This window comes from Lolium perenne, chromosome 2 (genome assembly GCF_019359855.2).
Source record: "Lolium perenne isolate Kyuss_39 chromosome 2, Kyuss_2.0, whole genome shotgun sequence".
Taxonomy (NCBI): Eukaryota; Viridiplantae; Streptophyta; class Magnoliopsida; order Poales; family Poaceae; genus Lolium; species Lolium perenne.
The window spans coordinates 158,483,069-158,509,985 of record NC_067245.2 but is presented as its reverse complement, the minus strand read 5'-3'; the positions used below and the strand labels follow the sequence as shown (position 1 = coordinate 158,509,985).

Sequence of the window (26,917 nt, the reverse complement as noted above, 5' to 3'; positions counted from 1 at the left end):
TACAAAGCATCATTTATAAAAAAATATTACTAGTAGACATATGAGGTGATATATAGTCTAAAGATGGACAATGGTTGTTTGCATAGGCTTGAGGGTATGGGTAGATGTGTGTTTGCATGACCTAAGTGCGGTATGTGGTTAAAGATTACAACACATCTTCTAAACCATAAAAACTACTATAGCATTAGAGTTAGTTGGTTATGTTTTCTTCGTGGTCAGAATAAAGTAGACTCTTGAGTTGTTGCTGATTTATAGGAAAAAACAGCATGTAAGCATAAATGTAAGTAATTTGCGGAAAAAGATAAATATACCAAGGAACAACTCGGATTCTTATTGTGCAAGTTCCACTTTCTCTTCTTTTTTTAGATTACAAACCATCTTCTTTTGTATTCAATTTTTTATGAATAAGTATAAAGACAATGTAAACGTGCGTGATTCATCTTGAAATTATCTAACTCTAACAAATGCGGTGCTCGGGCTGTTTGAAAATTAGGTTCATATAAGTACAATGTACGTTTCTCAATGACTACTGTGTTACATTCAGTACATCTCTGATTAAATTGGCTATCGTACTTTAATAAATTTATGATAATTAAATTGGACTGGAGGAAGTAACTGTACATGGCAGGAGAGGTAGGCAGGCTGGTCGTACTCTTCTTCTTGTAGAGAAACACAGGGCAGAGGACGCGTGACCACATACGTGGCCTCGTAATTGCCGTTTTACTGTTCCTAATCTGTCCTCCCACTTCCTCGTCGCTCCCGGCAATCCCCCGACCTCCACCTCCCCGTCCCGCCGCGCCGCGCCGCGCCGCCGATCTCCCCGTCTTTCGGGACACGGCGCTGCCTCCGGTTCCACGGGATGGCCTCCGGAAGCTCTGTTGGACGCGAGCCGTACGACGAGGAGGCCGCCTCCCGCCGCCCGCTCGAGCTCGCCGTCCGCGACTCCGCCTCCGCTTCCGCTTCCGCCTCCGACCACCGGTCTGGTGAGCTCCCTCTTCTCTTGTACGTAACAAGGTTCTCCTAAATTTAAGGATCCGGTGCGGCAATGCATCGAGGAGTGTAGGAATTGGGGAAATCCGAACGGGGCCAGGCGTAGTTTTTTGTTGCGTGGTAAAAGCGGGGATCGAGTTGAACTGTGCAGAGCATTAGAGTAAGCTGCGATTAACAGAGAGCGTAATTGATTCTATTAGCGAGTTCTACTTTGCACCCTTAGCATTGTGTATGTGTGTGTGCCTGCACCCCTGTGTATGTTGGTTGGTTAAAATGTGCAATGCAGCTGATATTTGCAGCTGCAGTATGTATCATTTGTGGTCACTATTTTCCTAATTTGTCGCTATTTGTCAGGAAGGGAGTATGCCAATTTATTGTATGTACGCTAACATGTGGGAGGAAACATAGATGAACGAAATAAGTTGCATATTGGCTGGAGAGCTATCATTTGTAATGTGTATAACTGGGTACTGGTGGCATGACAGTACCTGTATATAATACAAATACAAATTTAGTGTGCGGGTACTTCCTCACCTTCCCGCGCTTGTGTGTACCAGTATCGTCACTATTTTGTACTTCTTATGACTTGCAGACAACTATGTTGTTGACATAGGCCACTTTTAGTAGCTCAAGCTTACCCATTTGCTCCATGCAACAGTACGGAATTCACTTTATTTGTTTCTGTTCATCTGGTGTACGGAATCATGTTAGAGCTTTCTATAGACATGGTGCAACAGGTATCCGTTGTTTGAGAAATATATTGTTATTTTAGGAAGGCAACGCGTCGATTTTCAATACTGCAGTCAATAGCGAGTCAATTCCCTAGGTTTTGTGATATGTACATGGATTCATGGAAGCATACAAATATAGTACCAGTACCACAATAGCAAACATTGACTCTTGCGAGAAATGCCATTGATCTATTCATGGAACTGTTCCCACATGGATCGCACTGTGACTAATAGCCACGAAAACATAGTATTAACATCCTACGGACCTCATTCTCATCGGCATTTGGTGTTGTATAACATTTTGGATAAGTAGTTGTATATTCAATTCTGTTTTTTGTTTGGAGTGACAGCATCAAAGGATGAGTAGAATGGAGACTTGATGACTGTGTGACCGCTCATGATTCCAAAAAAAAAGTCATTTTGTTAGACATGCACATATGGTCAATCCTAGCCTATGCTACATAGGCTTACAGGCTACTCCAGAGTTATCTGCTTGGTACCTTTTTTTTAGAAAATGGAAGCTTCATTACCCCCAGTCTCTGCACCAACTAAGGATGCATACTGCCAAGTTATTCAAAACTACTATACAACAACAACATCAAAGCCTTTTTCCCAAGCAAGTTGGGGTGCCCTTTTTTGTACTTTTTGTCTGTTATATAGTAGTTTTGATTTTCTTTCCAAAACTACTATATAACCGACAAAAAGTAGAAAAAAGGGCACGTCATGGCAGGTTGCCAAACACAGTACAAGCCATAGCTGGGTCCATATTAACCCCTATACCAGAGGCTACAAAGAGATCATCCACATGCTAACAGCAATGTCACGCATTTCAACATTTCTTCCACATTCTCTCTTCCCCAGATTCTTGGCATGATAATTCCAATCAGCACACTCCCTGCTGGACTGTTGGCACGAGGCCAGGCAACACACTCCCAAGCCAGTGTGCAAGGGCTTGGCCTCCACAACCCTGCTGGTACCCTGGAAGGTCTGGAAGCAGCATAATGACTGCATCTTCGACGGAGCACAGCTCTCTGTCAGCAATCAACACGCTCCCAAGCCAGTGTGCAAGGGCTTGGCCTCCACAACCCTGCAATGACTGCATCTTCGACGGAGCGCAGCTCTCTGTCAGCACCAGAATCACCACGATGAAGAAAGAAGCTGTGCTGTGGCCGAGAGCCGGCACCCATGGGGTCCGTGTTCTTTTACCAACGACCTGGGATGTCCACTAATCATTTTTCACCCTTGTAATCTGCCTCTTAGGTGGAATTTAAAACAACTTCTATTTATTCAGTGACATGAAAAAGCAATGGTCATTTGTGTTTTCTCAACAAAAAAAACTCCATTAGATCAACAAAAAAAATGTCTGCAAAAGTGGACAATGATGATGCAAGAATTTTTTTTTGCCTGTTTACCTACTTATTCATTACCTTCATGGTACCTACTGTAGGAAATATCATGCCTAGATATCAGGTGGGTTTAAATAAAGCTGATACAAGTAAGAAAAACCTGGAGGTATGGCATAAGAAGCAATCTGGTGCAGATGATATACGCAAGAGCAAGTCGGGATACTTCACGGCATCTGGGGTGGACCTATCTCCTGATAATATGGCAGTTGCGATTGTATATTTTGTGCAAGGGGTTTTAGGTCTTGCCCGACTTGCTGTGAGCTTTTACTTAAAAGACGACCTTCACCTTGATCCGGCTGAGGTACCTGGTGCTTATTATTTTCCCCTTCATATATTGTCTTAGTGGTCCTAATATTTAGAGATGTGGTCTTATTATGTGCATGTAGTAGTTTACCTCGTAAGCAAAACATTTCAATAAGTGACTAATATGGTTTATGTTATATAGACTGCAGTTATATCTGGCTTCTCATCTTTGCCCTGGTTGATCAAGCCCATATATGGCTTTATCAGGTCTCGCAAAAGTTCTCTATACATTTCTTTCTGTTGTATTGTATATATACACTTGATGGCACTGACTGTTCTGCCTTTGCCTTCCAGTGATTCCATTCCACTCTTTGGGTATCGAAGAAGATCATATCTTATTTTGTCAGGATTTCTTGGAGCATTTTCATGGAGTTTGATGGCTACAGCAGTGGACAGTAAATATGGTGCAGCATTCTCTATTCTTCTTGGATCACTTTCTGTTGCCTTCTCAGATGTTGTAAGTGAGCCAAATATTCTGCAAGCAAGTTATCATTTTCAACTGTTTAAATGAAGTGTTAAGTTACAGTGACGTATTTTATTTATACAATGCATTCATTTAAGTGCTCATGTGCTCCATACCTGAATTTGAATCAGCATTGGTGCTCTCTTTTGTCTCATGGAGATCACCTTCCTTGTGCAGTAAGAAAGACACCGATAACATCATCTGGCTAGAAGTAATGAGTGCTTAACAACAACTATTTTCTTTTATCAGTTACAGACGTACATATGTGGGTACGGTGTAGAATGTAGACCTTATCTTACAGCATGATGCGACTGAATCCTTGAAGCTATTAAAATAGTTAGATTTAATAGTCTAGACAGTATAGGCGTCGACAATCCTTTCGAAATATTGCTTAAGGTTCCAGTTATATTGTGCTACAGCACAACCAATGAACAAGTCGTCACTATACTCAAAACTAGAACAAAAAGACAAGCTCATGTCCTTCTTCCTCACTGTCACTACCAAAAAATTCCTTAGGTTGCTATTGTGGGATTTCAGCGTTTTAAGTTGAGTTGTTGTAAGTGATGGTCATGCAACCTGTGCTGGATCACACTCATCATAGTTTCCATGGGTTTTTGTTCTAGCTTATTTGCGGACTAATGACGCAACCATGCAAGGCCGCATGTCCTTTGTTATTTAAAGTTGTCAAATTATTCTTGACCACGCCAGTCTGTAAATTGGAATGATCTAGACAAGTCTTTCAGCGCATTGAAAAAAATCAAGTATATATGAAGCTTATCTATAAACAGAAAAGGTCACCACCTACTCCACATGTTGGACATGGAGTTTCATATATATTTTGCTTCGTGGATTTGTTTCAACCTCAGCTGTGAAAACAATGCAGGTGGTAGATTCTATGGTAGTTGAGAGAGCTCGTGGCGAATCACAAAGTACATCTGGATCTCTCCAGTCTCTATGTTGGGGATCCTCTGCATTTGGTGGAATTGTGAGCGCATATTTCAGTGGTTCGCTTGTGGATACTTATGGAGTAAGGTTTGCCCCATAACTTCACTGTTTTCTACTGCAGCCCTACACATTTTCTCTTGCAGTACACTGATAAAAACATCCCTGTAAACGCAGATTTGTCTTTGGTGTTACAGCATTTTTACCCTTGATGACATCTGCTGTTGCAGTTCTTGTAAATGAACGTCGTTTAACTCCTGGTGAACATGCAATGTCAGTCTCTGGTTCAGGATTCATTGAGAGTTCGACACAGCACATTAAGCAGCTATGGACTTCTGTAAAGCAACCTAACATTTTCTTGCCGACCTTGTTTATATTCCTCTGGCAAGCAACACCACACTCAGAGTCTGCCATGTTTTTCTTCATGTATGTATCAGGTTACCACAATTTCACATCAGTTTGTAATTACAATGTCTCTTTTATTGCGTACATGATTATTGTTTACTGTTGTGCTGGAGTTAGTTGTAAATGCAGTAACAGCAGTTTTACAAAATACAAACTGCATTAGGTTACTAGATGCTCCTCCAGCTCACCTTTGATTGGATCAATTTGATTACCATAGGTTCGATGTAAGTATGATACTAACTTAATTGCAACAAATGATGATCCTAGTTAATTAACTTAATTGCTCACATATGATCATCGTTGCAAGTTGGTTGCATTATAGCTGACCTGTAGCGTAGGCACATATGATCACCTTTTCATTATGTATCTGAAAATACATGATTACTGTTTATCTTTGTGATGTTTCTTTGAATTGATTGAACTTTCATGCCCCCGTTATTATTAATCTCAGCACAAATAAACTTGGATTCACTCCAGAGTTTCTAGGACGTGTAAAGCTTGTTACTTCCATTGCATCCTTGCTCGGTGTCGGAATTTATAACTATTTTCTGAAGGCAGTTCATCTGAGGAAAATATTTTTTGTGACAACCATCATAGGTTCAGCCCTTGGAATGACACAGGTGCTCCTTTTGCTTTTATTTCAGTGCAGCAAAACTTATTTGCCATCCTTTAAATTTTGGTGTGTTGTTTGTCTTCAGGTTCTTCTTGTCACTGGGCTTAATAGGCAGCTTGGGATCAGTGATGAGTGGTTCTCCATTGGAGATTCGTTAATCATCACAGTCCTTGGCCAGGTATGTAACAATACCATATTTGCTGATTGATGGCAAACTCTTCTACAATGTTACTGTTGTGGACTTAGATCCACAACGGGATAACTACCATGAAGAAGATAGCCAGACTTAAATGACCGACACATATATAATACCTCCTAACTTGACACCCAAGGCGTTATACTTTCCTAATCCTTACTGTTCCGAATTTACCTTTCCTAATCCTATATCTTAGTCATCTTTCCCGATTCAAGTCACCCCCCTTTCATGAATTCTATCCTATATCTTAGTCATCTTTCCCAATTCAAGTCATCCCTTTCATGAATTCTTCCCTTAGCTGACTCCTTCCCTGACACTCGTTGGAGGCAACGTGCTAATGGCCACAACAGTTACGTTATTTGGTATACAACCAATTTGAATTTTCTTAACAAGTGGTAATTATCAGCATAACAGCCACTCTCGAGGAAAAAGCATCCCAATGGTGTTGCACCATAGCACTGATTTTTTTTTACATCAACATACCTGTCTTACAACTTCTTTATGCTTTCAGTCATTCTCCTTGTATGTAATCTTATATAAGCTTCATTATATGGCAGGCTGCATTCATGCCGGTGTTAGTGTTAGCTGCAAAATTGTGCCCTCCAGGAATGGAAGCAACTTTGTTTGCCACTTTGATGTCTGTTTCTAATGCTGGAAGTGTTACTGGTGGTCTGGTCGGTGCTGGTCTAACAAAGCTTTTGGGAGTCACTAGGGAAAATTTTGGAAATCTACCTCTATTGATTATCATATGCAATCTCAGTTCCTTGCTGCCCCTGCCTCTTCTAGGTCTCCTTCCAGATGAAGAAGATTCAGATAATGAAGAAACAAAACACAGCTGACTAACTGAGGTTTAATGCGTTTCAATTCTCAAGTGTAGTATGGCCTGCTCCGTTTCAACCTGAGGTAACAGATATGGCTGTGCTCCAATATGAGTCAGCAAATCAGCAGGGAAATATAGAATTAACATTTCATATGACTGCATCTTTCCTTGCTGCCATGTAAGCACCAAGATCAATATGGTCATCAGAAATGGAACCTGGTGCTACGGAGCACAGGTACTTTTCTTTTCTTTTATCTAGCTAACATGTATAATGAGACAACGTTGAGCGATCGTTATGTAACTGATGTAACACCGTGAAAAAGAACAGAGGGGTTTACCTTTTTTTAGTTAAACAGCGACCCCTTTACCAATTTGGGTACTTGCGGGAAAATATAAATATTTTGTCCCCATCGGAAGCTGTACTGTGGATAGTGTGAATTGTGAAGAAACATACACTTATCCTTACATGGCTTGTGATATAGTGCCAGAATTTTTGAATATCATCTTTGCAACTGTATTCTGTATGCATCCCATTGGGCACGTTAACATCTAGGAATGGGGCTTTTATGGAGCAGTACAAAGAAATAACACAAATTCAATTATGGTTGTAGTTTCGTTGCAGTTTCTGCTAGCAAATCTGACTCTTTGTAAACCACAGATGTGTGCCCTTGACTTGTGCTTTAAGGTCGTCTTTGAGAGATGATTCTAGTTTTTTCCACACGTCAAATCGCAAATAAAGCTATGATTTCATTATTTCGTGGAAAGATGTGCTTCCAATTAGTGGACGGTGAAAGACGACCTCAAAAGATTTAGTACAGTGTTTTTAGCATAACTTTCTTTCTCTGTTTGAGAGCACAAATGGTGTACTCTGTTTTATCTCAACTTTTTGTCGAGGTGCTGCTCTGAAACGCTGCTGCTCAAACTCCGCTTGGTAGCTCGAGCTATGCGTGTAATCTCTCATGAGAACATCCCTAAGAATCATATTTTAGGTGTTGCATACTGTGTCCAAAGATGCCCAGACATATGTTCATCGTCTTCTGTCACCATCATAAGCTTCTTTTTGTTTTGTTAACATTATAAGCTTCTCAGACCTGGCTAATGAGAGCAGCAAAGCTAAGATGATATGTATTGCATTTGTAACTGTTGCACACTTGCACTCCTACTACATCACACATTCAGGTTTCTGTCGAAATCACATCGACGTCCTCTCCAAAACAATAACAATCACATCCACATCGTGCATTCGTGTCAGCGTCCCAGTGTTTAGTCTACTACCATAAGTGCTCGTCTAATCAGCATGCATGGCTGGATTATTATCCTCGCACATGACAGACTTGTGACTCTGACTTGTTGGGTTGGTTGCGACTGTGCATCATGTGGGGTCAATTCTGCACTGCATTATTTGTTCCCCTCTGATGACCTGATAGAAAAGGATGGAGATTGTATTCCGATCCGTTTCTTTTCTGAAGAATCCGATCCGGCCTTCCTGTCTTCTGGTTCCGGATCATCGTCACCGTTCACCGGCAGCATATTGTCCAGCCATGCTGACATGCTGCGTATGGTTGTGCTGTGCAAGTCTAAAAACTCTGAACTCTCGTCGTGAGCAGAATTATGTAGCTGTGTACAAATTGCAGTACTTGTGTGTGTGCCGCCGATGCACCCTGGTGGTGACAACTGAATAGCATCTAGACAGGATATGCTTATAAATCGATTTATTCCATACAAAAGTGGGTTATGTTTGAATTATTAGTGGTAGTGTGGTGTGCTGACTTGGCCAAGCAGTGATGGAATGAGTGGTCATAACTACTTTCATTCATTCAACATGCTAACTGGTCTTGTTACTTGACAATACAAATAACAAATAGACTGGTAAATACGGTTGCAAAAAAAAAATGGTTTTGGATTGTTCATGTTTGTGTTGAAAATTTTGAAGTCCAATATGTTTGATATGATATTCGCTCTTATGATAACTTCTTCACATTTATCAGTTCTTCATAGTTTGAATTTGAAAGTTTGACCGTGTACAGAATCAGGACTCACACTATGACATCCTGTTTTTTGAGAGGTCTGTATTGTTTTCCTGCTTTTGGCAAATATCCTGATGGCTAAATCCTGCATTTGCAATGTGCCTATTAGCTATTTCTGGCTCACCAAATGAACGAAGAATTACATAATAATTATTAAATGCAAGAAAAACAATTGCTTCCGTATTCCATGTTGTGTAAAAGGAACAAAACCATGATGTACAATATATTATCTCTTAGTGTTTTCTCTAGCAGTTAACCATTGCATGCTTCTGAAATTATAGTGATTAAAATTAAATCGAAAATATATGACTAAGGGAAGATTTTTCCTACAAATGGATCATTCCTACCTGATAGAAAGGAGACCATTTTTTTCTTTTCTCTCTCTTTCAACTTACAATCATTCTATGAGGCATTCTACCATTCATTCAACATGCTAACTGGTCTTGTTACTTGACAATACGAATAACAAATCGACTGGTAAGCACGGTCGCCCCAAAAAACGGTTTCGAATTGTTCCAAGTTTGTGTCGTAATTTTTGGAAGTTCAATATGTTTGATATTATATTCTCTCTTATGGTAACTTCTTCACATAATTATCAGTTCCTCCTAGTTTGAATTTGAAAGTTTGATCGTGTGCCAAATCAGGACTTTTGTTTTCCTGCTTTAGGCAAATATTCTGATGGCTAAATTTTGTATTTGCAATGTGCCTACTAGCTATTTTTGGCTCAGCAAATTATATCGAAAACATATGACTAAGAGAAGATTTTCCTACAGAGAGGTGATTCCTAGCTGATTGAAAGCAGATCATCTTTTCATTTATCTCTCTTTCAACTTGGCAATCATTCTATGTGGTATTATCTCGTCATTGTCTCAAAGGTAAGGCAACCAAGCGTACCAAACTTTAACGGCCAACATATGTGCGAAATTATGGCGTTGAACCTGGGTACCATACCAGCGCACCTGAGTTCGAAGAAAATTCAAAAACGTTATTTTAAATATTTCAAAAAAAAATGGAAATAATTCCCTCACGTAATTCTCATATTGACACTTACATGTGAAAATTTTCAGAAAATAATACGGCCCTATGTGATCCACACAAAAAAAGTGAAAATGAAACTTTGTTATGTGAATAGTATACGTCTAATCATTATACTGTGAAGTACGGTATGTTATTTTTGTGTAGGCTACATATTTTTATATTTTAAGTTGAGACTTGACATGCACATGCCTACATACTCCACACACATGATTTATGCCATATTTTGTAAATCCATTTTAGTATTTTTTTTATTGCTCAAATCAGGTGCTGGCGCACCCAGGAGCTAAAAAAAAATCCGCCTCCAACATATGTGTCCCTTTATAAGAACATTAGACTATGCGCGGGAGCTCCAACCTCCGACCTAAAATTTAACTATGCCAACCTCGTTGTTGTGAGTGCATCCCTCGACGTCTGAACACCACTTGCCACCTTGTTTCTTGCCCACCTGGCCCACCCCTACATCCTTTTCCTACCGACCTATGCCACCAAAGGGTGCAACCCCATCCCGAGGAAGTTGTTGCCTAGGGTTGTAGCCGCCCTAGGCTACGACCACTACTTTCTATATCGCTGCTCCAGGGGCCTCCGCCACAACTGCACAGATGGAGGATGTAGTTGTCGTTCATGCCTTGACAAGCAATCATCCGCCACACAACCCATCCAATGTGGCGAGAGTCACAACAAAATGAGACCCAAGGGTGGTACACTGATTAGGGTTCCATTGATGTGATAATTTTGAAGAATAAGCAAGACAAATCATATCACAAGTTCATGTTCATGAACCCAACCAACCTTGATGAGAAGGGAGAGCATACTTTGATATTTTTTGCAGCTTCAAGGATGGCTACATGTCTGGCTTTGGTGGCTCGGTGGTTAACGGCACAACTACCATGGGAGACAATGATGGATCTCTTGGTTGATACTTTTTATTATGCTTGTATAAAATATTTGATCTTATGGTTCGGATGTTGTTATATTTGTTTGAACTATGACGTCCGTTTTATGTTGAGTTGTTTTTTATTCATGTGATGAAATCATTAATTTGGGGTATATTCACAATAGGGTGGTGGAGGTATCATCACGACCCTTTGTTTTTCGTTCCATTTTTTCTCCTTGCTAGTTTTCCATTTACCTTTTTGAGCTACATGTACTATTGATCATGACAAAAATCGTAACCGTGTTAGGTCTAGTGTGTCTGGCATGTCCCACATTCAAAATACTAGTGTGTAGCTTGGTAGAATCAAACTCTAATCCTCAACCCGACGCATTCAGAAGACACAAATAGGATTTTAAAGTTCACTTGTGGAGCCTAACATAAAAAAACGCAAACACTTTTTTAAAGTTCAAAAACTAGACTTGCTCCACAATTTGTGAAATTCCATGAATAAATACATTTATCATATCTGCTACTATATATGCATGTTTTTTTGTAGCGCATGGATGAACAAAATTAATAATGGAATATTATTGGTATGTAGATAATAACGGTATGTATGTGTGTGTGGGTGGGGGGGGGGGGGGGGGGGGATTGTTTACAAATCTTAAAAATTTGAAAATTTGAAATATGAAATTTTCAACTTCATCGAATATTTTGGGCTCTAGTGGCTGGGAGCCAAAATACCTCACCAAGGAGAAAATCTCCTCGCTAGTTTTCTAGGTGGTAGGTAAGTAATTGAGTCGGAGCTGGCATGAGAGAAGCCGAAAAGAAACCGTAATGGGTTGCCAAAAATACCCCACGATAATTTAGTGTGATAATTGAAAACCATAATAATTGACCAAAGTATCTATACCTCATATGAGAAACTAGAAACATATAATATGATAGTACTTTATTGGAGTGAAAAGTATAGGAAAAAAAGAGACTAAAATGTAACTCTAGTAATAAGTTTCCTTGAAAATGCATTCATTGTAGCCCTTCCCTTCAAGTAATTCAAATGCAACTCAACATGAATTTCTGCTTGTTTACATTTTTTTAAATGATACATATTCCACAAATATGAGGAAAATCTCGACATAAGGAGCATGTGTACATATACGGTAGACACCATATCAGGTGAGATATCCCAAGTTTTACTATATCAAATATCGATTCGAGTAGATATTTGTGACACCATCACACTTTTCGCTAAAAAAAATTACATTGGAGATTTAGAGCTCCTAATTTCATGCCGAACCACACTTAATGGCTAGCTTTGTTGTGAAAATAATGGGCTGACACTAGAATTCATAAATATACCAAAGCTATGTTCAGAGGTGTAATGCTCCAAAGGCATCATCCTACATGTACAACAACGGCCGAAGACATGCTTTTCATACCCTGAAATCAGATTAGTAATTGGCATTGATGGTATGGGGAACTCTTCCTTCTCATCCTTCCTCTTGCCCGAACACACATTTGTTCATTCGAAGTGGAGAGGCAATGGTTCGAAAGTGACCGTGCACATTAGTTTGACTTACAAGCAAGCAGAAAGTAGGATTGGATGGTTTTCTAAACCAATATTAGGACTGACCTTCAAATGGCGCCTTGAATGAGTGGTTGACTTAGTGATGTTTCCACGTTGACATGTAGTGTGGGCCCAGTGCTGAAACACAGATAGCCCTTAAAAAATTGAAATTAAAGTGTTTGGTAAAATAATGGTTTGTTCAAAGTCAAAAAAAATATCTCTTTCAATGTGAAATTTGTTCTACAATTATGAGAAAAATAATGGAAGGGATGAGCACAATAATGAGCAAGAAAGTTTGGTGGTGTTAATTCCTATTTCTAGGTGTTGTAGGAGTGGGGTTGACCTATAATAGAGAACCCATGCGACCCGCACTTTCGGAACCTGGCAACGCGCGAGGATTAAATCTGGAGCATCAATGATTGCTCTAAGATTGACACTTAATATAGCAGCAAACCAATACACTTGCTTTGACTTTCCTATACCAGTCGAATACGGGAGGGAATACACCAATCGTTAAGGCAAATGTCAGAGTATTTAATACTAGGAAACAAAATTTGTCAGAGTAATACAATATTAAGAAACGCCGATCAAACTAATTATAACTTTGAATAGTCAAACTGAGATCAATTAGTGCTATCAAATGTAACACCAGGGAATTAAGCCTGACTACATAATAATTAGCATAACAAGAACTTGATTTTGGAGATCCGAAGGAAAATTCTAAATCTTAGAGCAAATGAAAAAATGCATTTCGGATGGATTTACCGCAACCAATAAATTTTCTCATTCTAAGAAAATTTTGTTGGATTTTGACAAGGATCTCTCAATTTGGGGCATTGCAAAAAAAAGTTACAGCAACCAATAAATTTTATCAATCGAACAAAATTTTGTTGGATTTTGACAAGGAACTCTCAATTTGGGGCATTCCAAAAAAAAGTTACCGCAACCAATAAATTTTCTCAATCTAACAAAATTTTGTTGGATTTTGACAAGGAACTCTCAATTTGGGGCATTCCAAAAAAAAAGTTACCGCAACCAATAAATTTTCTCAATCTAACAAAAGTTTGTTGGATTTTGACAAGGATCTCTCAATTTGGGGCATTCCAAAAAAAAGTATCACAAAGATGGAAACTACAATAAATCTACAGATTAATGAATATGTCCTGCTTCCTCACAATGGGATTAAACATTGACTTTCAATGTATGAGAACATTACACGCAAAAACATCACGAGAGAGAAAAGGGATTGGAAGGGAAGGAGCTGGATTTGTCTGCCTACTCCCTAATGTACTTTCAGAATTCAGATGGCATGCCGACACATCGAGAATAAACAGGGGAAAAAATGCTAGAGTTGCCAAATGTGCTGCAGGCATATTGGAAACTTACTATAACTACGACAGAATTAGCTGATCAAAGCCACAGGGCTCCGGCCCGCTTCGGGACCGGCACGAGCTAGCCGGCGATGTGCATCGCCATGAGCCGGTCGAGCCCGCCCACCATCTTGCCCTTGATGAGCACCGCCAGGAATGCCATGTGGCGCTCCGCCGTCGTAGCCACTGGCCCCGCGTCATACGCGTCGACGACGCCCTTATCGATGCTTTCCTTGGATGACCGAAGCGCGATGGAGAGCGCGGCCGGTTCGGCGTTGGTGGCGGCCTCGAGCATCGCCAGGTTGGGCGTCCTTAGCGGGGCTATCCTTGGACGACGGAGCTGCTGGTGGTGCAGCCGCGCCTCCGCCCTGGCGCCCTCCTCAACTCCAAGCTAGCCGAGGCGCTCAGCCTCGCCAGCTCCCTCGAGGAGTCCCGCGACAACTTCCACAAGGCCGCGAGTGCTCCGGGCGACAAGGGTGGGTGCTCCCCGAGCTTGACGGAGACGGCAGGGAGACCACTGGCCAGAGCCGTGCTGGCCGGAGCACTGCGCTCGCCGGCCTGCCGCGTCCACCACGGCCTTCAGGAGCTCCCCGCGCGGGAGCTGGAGGCAGAGGTCAATCTGTCCAGAATCGGCCCGATCCGAGGCCGGCGATGGTCAATCCGGCCGGAATCGCCTAGAATCCATCGATAGATTCTGGGGCCGGTGGCGGCCAACCCAGGCTCGGGCGGTGCAGGCGCAGCATGGCGATGGAGCTTCGATGCGGGCGGCGCGACAACAACACGGGCTCCAACGGTGCGGCACGGCACGGGAGAAATCGAGCTCGAGCGACAGGGTGTGGCACGGCGCTGACGAAATCAGACTCGGCGAGGAGGATGAGGTGGGGAAGAAGGGATGCGGTGGTGGAGGAGGATGGCAGAGGATTAATTGCCAATTAATATGACGCGTGAGTGGACAAGTAGATGAATACACACCATATACCTGCTACAAATACGTATGTTGTAAGAAACGTGGTGCTCTCTCATTGGCTACTTTTCATCCTCGCCCGTATCCGGGTTCCATTCACTATTTTCGACCCATATGTGGTCTAACCTGCCCAATATTCAAATCTACGGTTAAAACAGATGAGGTTGCTTCAGTTGGAGATACAATAGGAAGTTATTGGACCTCCGAACTGAACTACTATGCATTCACCAAGCGAAACAATGCCCTATTCTGCATCTCGTGTATTAGATGGCCTAGTGCCGGAGATCATCCCAGCAAGTTAGCTTGAGTTTTTTCAATCTAGATTGCAGTATATTAGTCTTTGGTCCACCTCTTAATGACTTGTACAAAGAATTTCCGTGCATATAGTGCATGTTACGGCACATGAATCTGAAAAATCCGACAAACAAATATGGACCATACGTGGCATGCTAACCACTACCAACTTTAATGGCCCAAAGAAAATATGGTAGTATTTGAGTATGTGGGTATTATATATTTGGTCATCCTTTGAACTTTTACAAGTTCAGATGCCACTAATTCACGGTTTTCCATACGTGACTTTCACATCCCTTGCGCTGAGAGTTGAAAGTATTTTTTTTTCTTTCTACTATCCGAGGCATGTCACCTTTTATATATTATATAATCCTAATCGTACTCTTAATCCTTTTTGCAGCGTCGTAATCCAAATCCTAATATTGGGCATCATCGCACTTTTCCTCCTTACAAATCCGAAACTGAAAATACAGCAACACGCACACACCTCCGCTTCCTCCTCGCCTCCTCTTCCTCCCCCAAAAACAAAATCCCCCACCTACGCACGCATCGGCAGCGCGCAATTTCAAGCATCTCCGGCCTCCTCCCGGCGTCCGATCTCCTCCTCCTCCTCCTCGCGCGCGCCTAGGGTTAGGGCTACGAGCCTCCCTCCTCTCGCCATCCTCCGGACGCCATGAGGGTCCACCCGGCCCCGCGGAAGCGCACCATCGCCGTCCAGCGCTGCGCCGCGGCGGCGGCCGCCGGCGGATCGAAGAAGCTGCGGCGCCTCCCGCACATCTTCGCCAAGGTGCTCGAGCTCCCCTTCGCCGCCGACGCCGAAGTCGCCGTCGAGGAGGACGCGGCGGAGCTCCGCTTCGTCGCCGCCGCCGAGGGCTTCTCCGCGGGAGGCGCGCGCGCCCACGCCGTCGAGATCCACCCCGGCGTCACCAAGGTCGTCGTGCTGGACCTGTCCGCTGGCGTCGGGGTCGGCTCCGACGACGGGGCCGCCGCCTTCGAGCTCGACCGCTGGCGGTTCCGCCTCCCGCCCTGCACGCGCCCCGCCTTGGCCACCGCCACCTACGCCGAGGGCGAGCTCGTCGTCACCGTGCCCAAGGGTGCCGACGGCGATGACGGCGGTGACGCGCCCGCCCTCCTGGGAGGCGCAGGCGCCGACACCGTTCTCCTCTTTGTATAGTAATTTTATTTATTTATTTATTTATATGCCGTAACAGCACTTTTGCTCACCCGACTCTCTTTGCTAGTAATATTTATGTTGCGACATAATCATATTATTCGTAATAACATGCCGTAATACTAGTAAGAAATTATCTGTATGGATCACTGCCTACTGTGAATTTTCCGTAGCTACGCTTAATCTGCGCTGATGCAACACGATCCTCAGTGATCCCACCCGAGTCCACTGCAACAAATTGTTGTTAGTTTAGATGAAACACATGTATTATATATATATATATATATATTTGAGCTGATATTTTGAGAGTAAATCAAGCAAGGCGAGGACGGCGACGTGCCTTGGGCTCATGCTAGTGTTTGTACTCGTCGATAAAGACCTATTTGTAATTTTATTACTTGTTGAGTTTTTTGTACTCCTATGGATGATTATCAATAGATTGGTGGACTTTCTTGCAAAAAAAAAACCATTTAACTAGCATCCCATCATATAGTATTATAGTGTACTCAGAGTCTGATTATCTATATAATATTTTGAGATTTGTTCATGAGGTATTGAGAATCCCTTCCTAGATTATTGATATCTATAGTAGTTTGCGTGCACCATCCAAAATTGGTGATGTCTACTGTTATCTAAACCATTTGGCTGGCTGGAACTACTGAGCAATTGCATACTCTTGCTCCACTTGAGATTTGTAGATTATTTGATTATGCTGTGTTGAACCAATGAAGTTATTTTATTGTGTTTGAAGGTTAAGAGGTCAAGTCAGTCAAGTTTTCATTTTCTTGTCATTTTCTCTATACTCAAACTGTGCCACGGTCTATGTGTGTGTTATTCACAGTATGTAAGATTGCCGAGGCCTATCAATCAATCACCAACCCCTTCAAAGGAGATATCCATTTTGTCGTACAGTAGGAACTTGCTTGTTTTCATATGAAGTGCAATAATTGCATATATAGTAGGAGTGTTGGAATTTTTTCCATCATCAACTTTATGCTAGTTTTTCTCCAATGTGTCTAGTCCCTTTTCATCCCATCTTTTGCTCTCACGAGATTCTTCATTTGCTTGTCAAACAAGCTAACTGCTAGTGGGGTGCTATATAGGCAGAATCTGATACCTGGGATTCTTTTCTACTAAGATTTTAGGATGGGGGGTTGGCTTCTTGAGATAGGGAAAATGCTATCTGATGAATTCTCATTTTGATCTTGACATATTAGATGCAAGTTAAATAGCTTGTAATCTCATTTTAGTTATTGGTGCGTATACTATATTACTCTGTATTACTTCAGTGTTTGGAGGATATATTGTCTGAATTTGATTTCAGAACTTCATGTTTACTCTGAGCAATCATTTTATATGGCTTGTTTCTGTACATTTGTTAGAGAGTGAACTTTGATCATGGTTAACTGGAGTTGGCTGGGGTAATTAGAAATAGATTTTCTGAAAAAATGTTTGACATTGTGTGCTGTGTCGCTGTGATGTTGTCTGGCTGTCGTGTACAGGTGATTTCATCTGAAGTCCACCTTGTTTTCTCCCCCTTATTTCCTGTTTCCCCTGCATTTTTGCCCCTGTAAATTCTTTTGTGCGACTGGATAGATTGTGAGATATACCTTATCATTTACTCCTTCCTAGGAATAAATGGAAGTCTCAGAGAATTCTCCTTTTTTCTTTCGAGAACACTTCTCCTGAAATGCAAGCAACATCATACATGAGATTAACTTTAATCTTTCTCTCAAAAGCTTTCTTTCACGGGAACTCAGGTGTTTTCTCAGTTGCATCGCACAGCCGACAGGTAGAGAATATCTTGTTCCTTTTCTGATATAAAAGTGTTACCTTTTAGTTTTTCGTGGTGTCTTGCAGATGCTTGAATGGTATAGAATCTAAATTTACCTTTGACCAGAATGTCGAGTCATTATCACAGTTTACGAATCGCGATTGGCAGGACATCCTTGCGTTATGTTCTGCAGTCTGGGCGTGGTGTAAAACAGGAGAAAGGCCCCTTGCTATGCTCATGAATAGAACTTTGTTCAACAACTGTAAACTACTTCGACTGGAACGAAAGGAGCAATATATGCCGTTGAAAATCTCCCCTTTTCTGATAAAATGGTGTTGCCTCAGACCAATTGTTTAACTCTCACGGAAGAAATGCACCATTCCTGAAAGAAACCAATACCAGCAAAGCGACCTTGTCTGATGCTAACACAAAAGAGAAAGAACAGCCAGGCTGCATTCATATTCTTCTGCTTCCTTGCCTGCCTGCAGTCACGACACGAGCCATGTGACCACACACCTCACACCATCATGATCTAACACGAGGTGCTCCATCATATCATATCATACCAAGTCGCTGAGAAACCCTAACCTTCCTTGTCCAGACCAACTCCAGCTGCACAACAGCTAACACAGACAATAAAAAATATACGCACCAGACACAATAGGTGGATGATGATCCTCAAAGTACCAAAACTATCAAGAGCCCATACAACAGTATAATGCACAAGCTAAAACTGAAATTGATTTGATTAAGCACATGATTGATCAAGTACTGAAGAATTACATGATATTTTTTTTAAGGTTTTTCCCTTGTTCCTGAATAGGGACAGAATTACAAAAGGCGGTAAGTCTCGTGGACGGAACACATAATTTACATCCAGATTTCTTAGTAGTACAAAGTAGTGTTCTAACAGGAGAGGACTAAGACAAAGCATTTAGTAGTAGTAGTGGTAAGAACATATGAGAACTGCGATGAGGTACCAGCCTACTGTTGTAGTCAGTCGCTACAAAATAGGGCCATTGCCGTAATGAGTCGTCGACATCATATTGGTTATTGTCATGTCATTCATCAGCGACGTTTCCTGACTGATCCTACCGGTAGTAAGCCTGGTGGAAGGCTGGGGCCATTCCATTGTTGTAAGCTGGCAAACCATTGCTGTATCCGCCATAGGTGGCAGGGTAGGTCATGGGAGGGGATGAGTATGGCACTCCAAACCCGACACTGGGTACCTCGTTGGCTGGGTAGACATATGGCTCTCTGATCGCCGGAGGGCTCCGGTTACAGTAGAGGCCATGCGCGGGCTGCCTATCATAAGGGTAGGAGGAGGGTGTGGCGTATGATGTGTGAGAGGGGGAGGCATATGATGTGTGAGTGGGAGAGGCATATGATGTCTGAGAGGGAGAGGCATATGATGTTTGCGAGGGGGAGCGAACAAATGCAGTGGCGACTGGGAAGGAAGACACAGACGTGTTGTTAGTGAGGCGACCTGCCTTAGCAGGTGGCATTGGGCCTCCGTTGCTCGCCCGGATGCGCTTGTTGGCAGGTTCACTGGTACCGCCGCTGGAGGCGCTTGAGGATGCCTTCTTCTTCTCAGTCTTGGCCTTCTCCAGGTCTTCAAGCTGCTTCTGAAGATCCTCCAGTGGAAACTCAGACTCTAGTTTGCGGTCCTCGATGCATTTTATGACAGCTCGCAGCGCTGACTGCTCTTTCTTGTTCGTGTTGCTCTGCAAGGTAAATATGTTAGATTCTATTCAGGTTCAACGTGATAGCTCAGAATTGATATAAGATGTACCCCGGATTGGCCACTGCTAGTGCTCGAGTTATCTGAAACGGTAGGCGACGTCTTCTTCGAGTCCTCCAGGTAGGATTTCAGAAGAGGAACTGGAGGGAACTTCTCCTGAAGTCCAGCCTCATATGCGAAATTGACAGCATCAAGCTGCTGGCCCTTAGCAATGAGCTCCTCAATAATATCTGCAAAAGAGGGACGATGTAGTCGCTTAAGTATGAAGAAATGAATGATTTGTTACATGTTATTGAGAAAACACTCCCAAATTGACCAAAGATAACAGCCCATAGAGAAACCTATACGGCACTGAAGGTATCCAGGAAGCTAACGCAAACTATGGACACCACGATATTGGCAGTAAGAGCTATGGCAAGAACGAACACAGCAGAGCAGATATAAACCACAAGTGTTGTACCAGCAAGACAAACAAATACTCCCTCCGGTTCATATTAATTGACTCTAATTGGATGTATCTAGACATATTTTAGTTCTAGATACATCCATATTGAAGTCAATTAATATAAATCGGAGGAAGTAGTAAAAGGCAGCGTGACAACAGGGAAGGCTGTTTAGGCATTTCCTAGCGCAGCAGTAAGATGTGTGCCAGTGGAACCATGCGTGCAGTGACTTGATGTTAACGTTACTGCAGAAGGGAATTTGGCTTTCACTCCAAGGAAACAGAACTGTAGACACAAGAAAACTGACGATATCTAAAGGCAAAAGCAATGGCCCCCAGGCTAAGAATGATGGCGATGAGGAGGAAGATACAGTTATCCTTAGCCAATTGACAAACACTAGACAACCTTTAGTGGCACATGGCTATGAGAGTGACCACCCATCCCAGCAGAGGACATATTAGTTAGGTCACTCCAAAAACGCACTCCATCCTAATTATAGTACTCCCTCCGATTCATATTAATTGACTTCAATATGGATGTATCTAGAACTAAAATGTGTCTAGATACATCCACATTAGAGTCAATTAATATGGACCGGAGGGAGTACTGCAATGCTCTTGTACAGCAATTGGTACTTTAGCTCTAATTATGACCAAAGAAAGAGGATATTATCCGAGTGTGGAGGTACACTGCTACAGAGCAGTGATTGGTAGTGATAATTCAATGCCAGATCTAAGCTAACTTGCACAATCAACCATATGTAATTCTGTGTTCCCCAGAGATTCACCATTTCGAGACTCAGAATGTGGTAAGGGCAGGAGGAATGCATAAGAAGGTGTCACATACCAGGCATCTCTTCGTCGAGTCCGAGGGCGAGAGCGAGGCGCGGCATCTGTCGGCGCCAGGAGAAGCTGAGAACGATCCTCCGGTAGAGCGGTCGGTCCTCCCTCTCGGCGACGGCGAAGGTGGCGACGTGCTGCAGGAAGGCGTGCGCGTCGGGTGGCTTGGCCCCCTCCACCCCGCCCTTGAGCTCCACCGCCTCCTTCCACTCCCTGGCCATGCCCCGCGCGCGCTCACGCGCGGCCCGCGGCACCAAGGGTCGCGCCGCCCCGATCTCCGGGTCCGGGTCGGCCAGCGCGGGTACGGCGGCCTCGAGGATGAGCACGCAGGCCCAGGCCAGGTCGGCGGGGCTCTTCATCTCGCGGCGGTCCACCGGGAAGACGTCGGCGACCGCGTCCATGACGAAGTTGGCCGGATCGACGCAGCGGCTGAGCGCGGGCGGCACCTCGGCCCGCAGCGCGTCGGCCTCCTTGCGGCGCGCGGCGACGAAGCCGAGGAAGGCCGCGGCGTCCATCCTGGCGCAGAGCGCCCTGAGCGCGTCGGCGAGGCCCGCGGCGGGGGGCGAGGCGGCGGAGGAGGCGGATGCGGCGATGGAGTCGAGGTGGTGGAGCGCGCGGTCGACGGAGGCGTCGACGGTGAGCTCGCGGCGGCGGAGCGAGTCGAGCGCGCGCGCGGTGCGGGCCTCGGCGGCGCGGCGCTTGTGGCGGATGGCGTCGGAGCGGGCGGCGAGGCCGCGGTCGAGCGTGGCGAAGTGGTCGGAGAGCTGCTGGTAGAGGCGCGTGCAGCTGGCGAGCAGCTGCTGCTGGCGCTCCAGCTCGGCGAACCCCGCGGTTACGGCGTCCCCCGTGACAGCCTCCCCGTCCGCCGCCGCCGGGGTCGCCGGCGAGGCCATGGGCCCGGCGGCTGGGAACCCTAGAACAGCAAGGCGGCCCCGATCCGCGGAACCCTAGCGCGAAATCCCCTGCGCTGCGATGTGCGCGCGCGAGCGTGCGAGGTGTGGGGGAGACGGAGGGGAAAGCGAGCGAGAGAGAGAGAGGTGGGCATAAAGAGTGGGCGGGTGGGTGGGGGCAGGTGTCGGCCAATGGTGGGGCGACGCGTGGCGGTTGCGGCACTGTAAAGTGGTCGCCGGAAAGAGGAGGCTGGCGAGTATGGGTTTGACCGCGGCGAGGGAGCGGTGGCAGGGTGACGTGTGGGGTAGGAGTAAGGTGGACCCACGGTGTCGGTGGCGACGAGAGGTGTGGTGTATAGTTAGGGTAGAGGTGGCGTGAACAGCTGTGGGCTGTGGCGATGGCGGGAATGGGAATGGGGCGCGGAACAGAGCAGAGCACAGAGCGCAGCCGGCCGGGAACGTGTAGCACGGCAGGCTCGTCCACGAGACCACCACGAGCTCTTGTCTCACCATGCTGCCTGCCATCATCGTCGTCCTCGCTTGCCTACACCACTAATTTAACGCTTACAAGCTTTGACGAGCTGGTGTGTTTTTACCCACGCATCACTAGATCGAGTAACCATGGCAAATGATCCTAAGAGCTATCTTGATTTGTTCAAAAAAAAACTATCTTGATCAGATGGTGTTTACACCATCTATTTTGATATTTTTCTAGGTTTTTACACCGTCAGTTTTTTCCTCAAAACTTAGATGGCGTAAAATACACCACCAAGTGCTCTATCAGACGGTATATATTTAGGTGGTGTATTTCGGATTTGTAAACATATGGATGAAACTCATACATAAATGATTTGAAAACACAAATAAAATCTAAATACTGCTAATTATTACGTAACACAAATAGTTCAGCATTATTACACCAATAGTTCGTCATCAACACTACTAGAAAATCCATAATCAGTGGCGCACCACTTATGCTTATCAGTAGCGCACCCATGGTGCGCCACCGGTAATCCAAGTAACAGTGGTGCATCTTGTGGTGCACCACTGCTAACCATACTTGTGCGCCACTGATGGCCATTAGGGGTGCACCACTGCTTACTTGTAGTGGTACGCCACTGCTAGTTTTTGGGGTGCGCCACTGAGGTGCACCACTGCTAGCTTTTGTGTTGCGCCATTGATGTGTTGTTAGGTGCGCCACTGCTAATAATTCGAATATTTAAATTTAATTTGATTTTCTTGTGTTTGAACAGGTTACACAATACAACACAGCATATCCAGATTGCAATACACTACATAGACAAAATTGATTGTATCAGTAGCAAAACAGTAATAGCACGATCTCAATCATCATAGTTCTTCACATTAGCCTCTGAATTCGAAGTAGCGATCACAAAATTCAATAATAGACAAGTTACAGTCTCGAGATCGAGTAGCAGAGTTGTCGTCACGTTACAGGGTCGATCATCTAAACTACCATCACATAGAAGAGAGTTGCGGTCACTACGAGCATCGTCGCGATGAAAGTGGTCTTCATCCCGTTCATCCTCCGCTCCCTCCTCTCTCCCGCTAGATAGCGTGCATATATGTCTTCAGCCTCCGCTCTAGTGGTGTACTCTTTGTAATTATTACCGCTAAAACTATGAACCTGTCTCCGACACTTCCCCCGATCGTCGTAGACTCTGGGAACCTTGCCCTTGTACATTACATACCGAAAGGATCGTATGCCGCACCTAGAGGGGGGGGTGAATATGTGCTAACCAATTTTTAGTTCTTAGGCTTGACACAAAGGTAAATTCTCTAGATATGCAACTAAGTGAATTTCCCTATATGACAAGATAATCAACTAGCAAGATATAGCTAAACAATATAAGAGATAGAATAGGATAGAGGTAACCGAGAGTGGAGCACGCGATGACACGGAGATAATTCTCGTAGTTCCCTTCCTTTGCAAGAATGTACGTCTACGTTTGGAGGAGTGTGGTTGCTACGAAAGCCAAACCAACAGCCACGAAGGCTTCACTCAGATCTCCGGTGAGCAACGCCACGAAGGCCTAGCCCACTTCCACTAAGGGATTTCCTCGAGGCGGAAATCGGGCCTTTACAAGGTTCTTGGGGCACACATCCACAACTGAATTGGAGGCTCCCAAATCTGTAACAACACAACAATCAACAACAATACATCAACACGAATTAAGTAGGGATCCAAAGAGGAACACTAGCAAGGGGCCCCTCAAGCATAAGAGGGGGAAATGAGAAACGCTTCGGTCAGGATGTAGATCGGGGTCTTCTCCTTCGATTCTCCAAAGCACAAGTGATTTGGGTGGTTGAGGGAGGAGATCTGGCTATTTTGGTGTTCTTGGTGGCTCAGCAATGGAGGATGAAGATCTTAGGGTTTGAGCAACCTTCCAAGGTAGGTGAAGGGGGGTATTTACACCCCCCCAGCTTTTCTGCCCGTTGGAGAAGAATCGCCGGCAGTGCCGGCCTTGAGACGCCGGCAGTGCCGGCCACATTTTCGAATCGCCACTGACAGCAGTGCCGGCGTGATCGGGGCAGAACGCCGGCGATCTGCCGGGTGCACTCACCGGCAGTGCCGGCCTGGAATCGCCGGCGATCCGGGTGCACACACCGGCAGTGCCGGCCCGGTGTTGCCGGCAGTGCCGGCCAGGGCCAGACTCCAGGTTCCTCCTTCTTTTCTTCCTTTTTGAGTGGGTCGAGATTTTCCTGCGATATCTTTTCCTTATCTGTAAACCACTTAGCACACGGTTAAATTGTCACCGGTGTTGTTAACAAACACACAAAACTCAGAGATCATGAAATGTTCTTTCAATCTCCCCCTTTTTGGTGTTTGATGACAATACCGGGATTTTGCAAAGTATAGAGCAAGAATATCTATATGTTTGGCGATAGAGAGAAACTCCCCCTAGATGTGTGCATGCGAGAAATTTAGTGCAAGAATATATATATGCACACATTAGGTATAGAGCAACTTCAACTTACAAGGTAGTAAGCACAATGCTCAAGAGACATAAGACAGATAATGTATGGGAAAAGATAAAAGATGAGATGTTAAGATCATACCCTTTCATACTGACATCCTTAACATTTCAAGACAATAGTCTCAATATCATGAACAAGAGAGTCCCATAATCACATCAAGTATCAATTTGAGATAAATCCATAGACAATATGAGATATAAGATGATCATACCAATCCATGACAATACGCTCAACCATATAGAATACTGAAAACCATAGCAATAGTTCACTCACTAAAAGGTCTTGCCCACCACACATAGGACACATAAAACACAAGATAAGGTTCAACATAACATAGAAGATAAACGGAGGACACAAGCTTTAACGGAATGATAAAAAGCAAATGCTTGTGCCCTCAAACCCTAGCAAATCCCGTGCAAGTCCTACTAGACCTTCTTCTCCCCCTTTGGCATCAAGACACCAAAAAGGAGAAAAGAAGCAATGCTACAACGTCCCATGAAAGCTCACTCATCCTCCGTCTCTTCATCGTCTTCAGACTCGGCGGGCTCAACATCATCACTAGGAGGGCGCCGACGGCGAGAAGGACCGGGAAGCCCAAGCTGTTCAAACTCAGTCACATTGCCATGCTTAGAGAGCCATTCTTCTTCAGGAGTGATGACCTCCTCAGATCCACTCTCAACAGGAATATCCAGCTTGCGCATGATGAGCTTTGTGTTCCTCCTGTCCATTTTCCGCTCCCTATGAGCCTGATACTGACGCCTGTTGATGTCAGACTTAAGACAGAACATCTTGGCCAACTTGGCCTCTATGCGAGCAACCCAGCCATTGTCAGCAGGGGGAGCAAACTCCAAGTCAGAGTCTTCTTCAGCAGAGTCCTCATCATTGGGAAGACGAGGAGGATTAGCATGAGTCTTGACCTTGAGATCCTTTGCCTTGTGAGGTAGAAGAATAACCTCATTAGAGAGATTGCCAAATCCAGCATTGTCCCAACGAGTGCATATGAAGAACATGAAGTAGGGAGCAAATACAGGAGCCTTGCGAGCTATAATGCATGCCCAAAACTCATTCCACAGAAAGTCCATCACATCAAGCTGAAGTCCAGTGTCACGGTGCTGGTGAGAGAGATATAACAAGTTCCCAGGATATCCATAGATCTGATCAATGCAGCCAACCTTGGGATTAAGGACCTCTCGATAAATGCGGAGAAGGATGTCATACACCGGGCGAAGGAATTTCTGAGATCCATATACCACTTCTCCTTCAAGATAAAGATCAGCAAGGAGAGCCTTCTCAATGGGCTTGGGAGTGTTGTGAGCTCTAAAATATCCGTCTGCATTGTCAGGGAGCACCGGATAACCAAGACATGCTGCAAATTGGTCTCAAGTGCCATGTAACATGCGACCCCCTGTCATCCAAGTCATTGTCTTGGCATCATCATTGTCAACATAAACTGTGGCAAAGAATTGCCCAATCACATCCACACAGTAAGGATGATGAAACTTCATCAGGGGAAAGAGACCAAACTGGTGACAAATCTCCCGAGCTTCTGCAAAGTATTGGGCGTGTCTATCCATGTGAGTAAAGCTGATGTGATGCATAGGAGCAACTTTATAGGTGGCATTGGCATAGAGATCATAAAAAATCTTCTCTTGATACTTAGTCCAGAACAGCTCAGAGCAATTGTCGGCCTTGGGAGTGGTGTAGATGTTGGTCTGATGCAGCCGAGCATACTCATTATCGGGCCACTTCCCAGTAGGCATGCCTCTCAGCCTCCGGATGAGGTTAACACGAGGTTCAGTCGGAGCCATGTTCTTCTCCCGACGAGACGACTTCTTCACAGGTAGGATTTCAGCTTCAAAGTCACTCGGTACAGCCCGTTTGCCTGAGTTGGAGCGATGAGGTTCACCTGCACCTGTGAGAGCAATGGGTAGAAGAAGCATAGGATAAGGTACACTAAAACAGAGCAAACTTGATATTCAAAGCATGATGAATGATATGTTCAAGATACAAGAGAAGAAGCTAAAGATGATCTAGACACAAACAGACCGCAGCAGCC

At 44.3% G+C, this 26,917-nt stretch overlaps 3 protein-coding genes across 5 annotated transcripts; 2 read left to right on the top strand and 1 right to left on the bottom strand.

Annotated features, from left to right (window-relative positions):
- The first annotated feature begins 663 nt into the window (after positions 1-663).
- On the top strand, positions 664-7,214 carry LOC127323460 (folate-biopterin transporter 1, chloroplastic). 3 transcript variants are annotated; one of them, XM_051351596.1, is made up of 9 exons: positions 664-983; positions 3,169-3,428; positions 3,573-3,637; positions 3,725-3,887; positions 4,777-4,925; positions 5,013-5,272; positions 5,718-5,860; positions 5,939-6,031; positions 6,607-7,214. In XM_051351596.1, the coding sequence occupies exons 1-9, from the start codon at positions 860-862 to the stop codon at positions 6,886-6,888; spliced, it is 1,539 nt and encodes a 512-aa protein (XP_051207556.1). In that variant the 5' UTR covers positions 664-859; the 3' UTR covers positions 6,889-7,214. The 3 variants fall into 3 exon arrangements, with proteins under 3 accessions (XP_051207556.1, XP_051207557.1, XP_051207555.1); XM_051351597.2 differs by having other exon boundaries at positions 665-983; positions 3,262-3,428; positions 5,013-5,261; positions 5,692-5,860; XM_051351595.1 differs by having other exon boundaries at positions 665-983; positions 5,013-5,261; positions 5,692-5,860.
- Positions 7,215-15,459: 8,245 nt separating this feature from the next.
- On the top strand, positions 15,460-16,316 carry LOC127323425 (uncharacterized). The gene has a single exon (XM_051351565.2). The coding sequence runs from the start codon at positions 15,677-15,679 to the stop codon at positions 16,175-16,177; it is 501 nt and encodes a 166-aa protein (XP_051207525.1). The 5' UTR covers positions 15,460-15,676; the 3' UTR covers positions 16,178-16,316.
- Positions 16,317-18,676: 2,360 nt separating this feature from the next.
- LOC127323426 (FRIGIDA-like protein 4a) lies at positions 18,677-21,994 on the bottom strand. Its single transcript, XM_051351566.2, has 3 exons — positions 20,979-21,994; positions 19,741-19,919; positions 18,677-19,672 (listed from the first exon to the last, which is right to left on the bottom strand). Exons 1-3 carry the CDS (start codon positions 21,862-21,864, stop codon positions 19,040-19,042), a joined length of 1,698 nt encoding a protein of 565 aa, XP_051207526.1. The 5' UTR covers positions 21,865-21,994; the 3' UTR covers positions 18,677-19,039.
- Positions 21,995-26,917: the final 4,923 nt, after the last annotated feature.

Bases quoted from the DNA above. Each gene is read 5' to 3' on its own strand.
- LOC127323460 (XM_051351595.1), top strand. From the start codon at position 860: ATGGCCTCCGGAAGCTCTGTTGGACGCGAGCCGTACGACGAGGAGGCC. The intron at 984-3,168 runs GTGAGCTCCCTC...TACCTACTGTAG, and splicing joins CGCCTCCGACCACCGGTCTG to GAAATATCATGCCTAGATAT. The intron at 3,888-4,776 runs GTAAGTGAGCCA...AAAACAATGCAG, and splicing joins CTGTTGCCTTCTCAGATGTT to GTGGTAGATTCTATGGTAGT.
- LOC127323425 (XM_051351565.2), top strand. From the start codon at position 15,677: ATGAGGGTCCACCCGGCCCCGCGGAAGCGCACCATCGCCGTCCAGCGC.
- LOC127323426 (XM_051351566.2), bottom strand. From the start codon at position 21,864: ATGGCCTCGCCGGCGACCCCGGCGGCGGCGGACGGGGAGGCTGTCACG. The intron at 19,920-20,978 runs GTATGTGACACC...CCTCTTTTGCAG, and splicing joins ACTCGACGAAGAGATGCCTG to ATATTATTGAGGAGCTCATT. The intron at 19,673-19,740 runs GTACATCTTATA...TTTACCTTGCAG, and splicing joins CTAGCAGTGGCCAATCCGGG to AGCAACACGAACAAGAAAGA.